This window comes from Fonticula alba (assembly GCF_000388065.1).
Source record: "Fonticula alba strain ATCC 38817 unplaced genomic scaffold supercont2.1, whole genome shotgun sequence".
NCBI classification, from domain to species: domain Eukaryota; order Rotosphaerida; family Fonticulaceae; genus Fonticula; species Fonticula alba.
Window position 1 is genome coordinate 4,070,209 of NW_009242971.1, and position 3,199 is coordinate 4,073,407.

The following is a 3,199-nucleotide window of genomic DNA, read 5'->3' on the forward strand; positions in this document are numbered from 1 at the left end:
TGGCCCCCCCCCCCCCCCCCCCCCCCCCCCGGCCCCTGGACGAGGCCGCCGGAGGGACTCCCCGAAGCATCATGCCACTTGTCGGGGAAAAGGTGCGACCCCGGAGCTGGCCGCCTCTTGCGGCCGGTGTGCAGCCTCTCACGGTCCGTTGGCGGGGCGCGGGCGATCACCACCAGGATAGCTGGCGGAGGCCAGACCCGGAGCCTGGCGAGGCAGGAATGCGTCCGGCCCCGCTCGAGGGGCGGCGGTGGGCGATCGCCCTGGGTCCGTCGCCCGTTGCCGAGTATCCGCATCACCGAGAATCTCACAAGGGCGCTCGGGCACTTCTGGCTTCCCCCCCTCCCCCCATCTGGGAGGCCAAGCGGGTGAGGTGCTTTCCAGGCGGAAAACGCTTGAGGAGGGGTCTAAGAAAAGGAAAAGTTGCTCCCCCGGACCCCCCCCTCCCATGGTGCCCCTCTTGTGTGTGGTACTACCCCTGGCCCCCTCCTGGCTGCCCCCGGCATGTAGGCAAGGAGCAGAGGGCGCACCGTGTGAATGGCCAAAAAGCCCAAAGGGAGGACACTTGGGCGACGCGCAGTGGATGCGTGGGCGCCAGTGAAGCTCCGTGTACGACCGCCGTGCACAGCCAGCCCCATCAAGGGCGCCAAGGAGACTCAACGGGGGCGGGGGGCGGGGAAGGAAAAATATCAGCCCAGAGGTGGTGGGGGAGAACGCGCGTGGAAAAAGGCGCGCACTTGTCCGGCCGGGGATTCCACGTTCACCCGCGGCACGAGGGTCGGCCCGACGATAAAAAAAATAAATGAGACGCTGGGAGGTCTCGCCCAACGGCATAACAGGCGCATACGTGGGCAGATGCTGTAAATATAACATGCTAAAGGTCATGTTGATCAAATGACTGGGCCGGCATACTCATCACACGACCGCGTGCCACGTGTAGCGCGCTTCTCACGGACTCGGTCTTTCATCAAAGGAGTGACACTTTGACCGAGGGCCGTGCCGGGAAACTGCTCTTGGCAAAGAGCACCCTAGGCATGAGGAGAGGGCGCGCCAAGCTGGGAGAAAAAATACAGTCGCCTAGAGGGCGAGGATCTTGCAACCGGATCCGACACGAGTCCGGGTGCGTGCGAAAGAAACGGGATGGTACAAAATAAAAGGGACTCGCGGGGAAGACGAAGAACAGGCGTTCGAGGGTGTTACCGGTGTTTCGGTGACTCTTTCCCATGGTCTCCGACACCCTGCTGCTGGGGTCTTCGCTCTCGGGAGATGTCCTGGAGGAAGTCTCCCCTTCGACCTTTGGATTCGGTTAGGCAGCAGATCTGAGACCTCCAAACTTGCCTGTGTCTCCCTCGTCATTGGCGCTCTGTACAGGCCTAAGGTCGGCGGCCGTTCGGGAGCCAGGTTACCCCACTTTTCTCCTCGGAGGAACACTGTTTAGAATGCCGCCATGTGTCACGGGGCTCAACTGCGTGCCTTCTGGATTCAATCAAGTGATCCACCTCCCCGGGTCGCGTCGGATCCCACCCACTGGAAGCCGCGCCCCGCCACTCCACATTGTCATCTAACACACACACACGCGTTCACGCGCGTCGTGGCGAAAGAAATGGCCCGCACATACACGCGTGAACAAACACAGGCTCGCACCCAGCCCCTTCGCCGTCTCTTCTCGTTTCATGTCCCTTTCCAAAAAAAAAGGGGATGTATTTTTGTGCCGATTGGTGTGGGCCTCAAGGGGGGGGGGGGGGGGAAGGGCGAGGCACACTCACTAAGGGGCGGCGCCTCCCCACCCCGGGCCCGAAGCAAGTTCGCGAGATGGGTGCACACGCACCACTCCCGGCCCTCTTTTCTTGTCTGCCCGGCTCCCCTCTCTCGGTGCCCTTGTCGGTGTACCACTCCTGCACATGGATCTTCCCAACAAGATGGGCTTGCGGGAGAAGGGGGAGAGGGGGGGGGGAAGAAACTATGTGCAGCAAAGAAAAAGACCAGGGGAGCACATGATTCAGCAGCTGGGAGGAGATTCAGGCGGCGGGGGGGGGGGCCTACTGGTGGCCGGCATCCTCAAAGTCGGCCAACTCTTGTGGCGGGGACTGGGACGAATGGCGAGGACGATCGTGGTTACCACCATTGTTCCGGCCGCGACCACCAGCATTGCTCCGACCGCTGTCACCACGGTGCTGCTGCTGCTGCTGCTGCTGCTGCTGGCGATCCCCACGGCGCCCGGAGCTCCCGGCGGGTGGCCTGGAGTGCGTGCTGCCACGCAGGCCGCTGTTGCTGAAGGTGATGAAGCCGCCGCCGGGCGACGGAGGCCCACCGGCCGGGAAGCCGGGAGCGCCACCAGCGGCAGGAGCGGTCGGACCGGCGGCGGCGGCGGCGGCGGCAGACGCGGCGGTGGCGGAGCTGGTGGTGGCGGGGGCTGGCGCAGCATGGCGACCAGGAACAATCTCATCCTGGCAAAGCACAAGAAGGTAAGAAATGGGCCGGAGGAACAACATGCGTTCGAGGGGAGACGGGGAGGAGGAGAGGAGCAGGATGCCAGCATACCGAAAGCAGAGAGATGCAGGAGAGCGACTCGCCATGGATGGTGATGGCCCCCTCAAGGACTTCACTGTCGATGATTTGGCGGCGAACACGCGGGGCAGCCGGGTCGGCCGGCTGAACGGGGATATCTCCGAGGATGCGGTCCTGCACGTCGGTCAGGACCAAGTTGGCTGAGTGCCAGGGGATGGAGCAAGAGAGGGAGTTAGAGTGGCGAGGTGTATCCGTGCTGAGAGGGAAAGGGGGGACGCACAAAACTGGTCAAAAGTCCGAAGGACACCGAGGTAGATCTCTCCAGTGACAAGCTCCACCTGGACGCGGCCTTCAGGGAGAGAAGAGAAAGGAGGTCAGACGTCGGTTGTGTACAAGGGTAAGCATTCCAACGGAAAATATATACGTATATATATGAGAGAGAGAGAGAGAAAGAGAGAGAGAGAGAGAGAAAGAGAGAGAGAGAGAGAAAGAGAGAGAGAGAGAGAGAGAAAGAGAGAGAGAGAGAGAGAAAGAGAGAGAGAGAGAAAGAGAGAGAGAGAGAGAGAGAAAGAGAAAGAGAGAAAGAGAGAAAGAGAGAGAGAGAGAGAGAGAGAGAGAGAGAGAGAGAGAGAGAGAGAAAGAGAGAGAGAGAGAGAGAGAGAAAGAGAGAAAGAGAGAAAGAGAGAAAGAGAGA

General features: G+C 61.3%; 1 protein-coding gene across 1 annotated transcript in view; it reads right to left on the reverse strand.

Annotated features, from left to right (window-relative positions):
• Positions 1 to 2,036: 2,036 nt before the first annotated feature.
• Positions 2,037 to 3,199, reverse strand: part of H696_00863 (hypothetical protein) — a gene marked incomplete at its 3' end in the record, with an annotated part of 1,731 nt that continues 568 nt past the window's right edge. Inside the window, exons 2-4 of the mRNA XM_009494748.1 lie at positions 2,786 to 2,854; positions 2,539 to 2,705; positions 2,037 to 2,444 (exon numbers count right to left, since the gene is read on the reverse strand). Coding sequence (XP_009493023.1) covers positions 2,037 to 2,444; positions 2,539 to 2,705; positions 2,786 to 2,854 — 644 coding nt within the window. The remainder of the gene's footprint in view (positions 2,445 to 2,538; positions 2,706 to 2,785; positions 2,855 to 3,199) is intronic.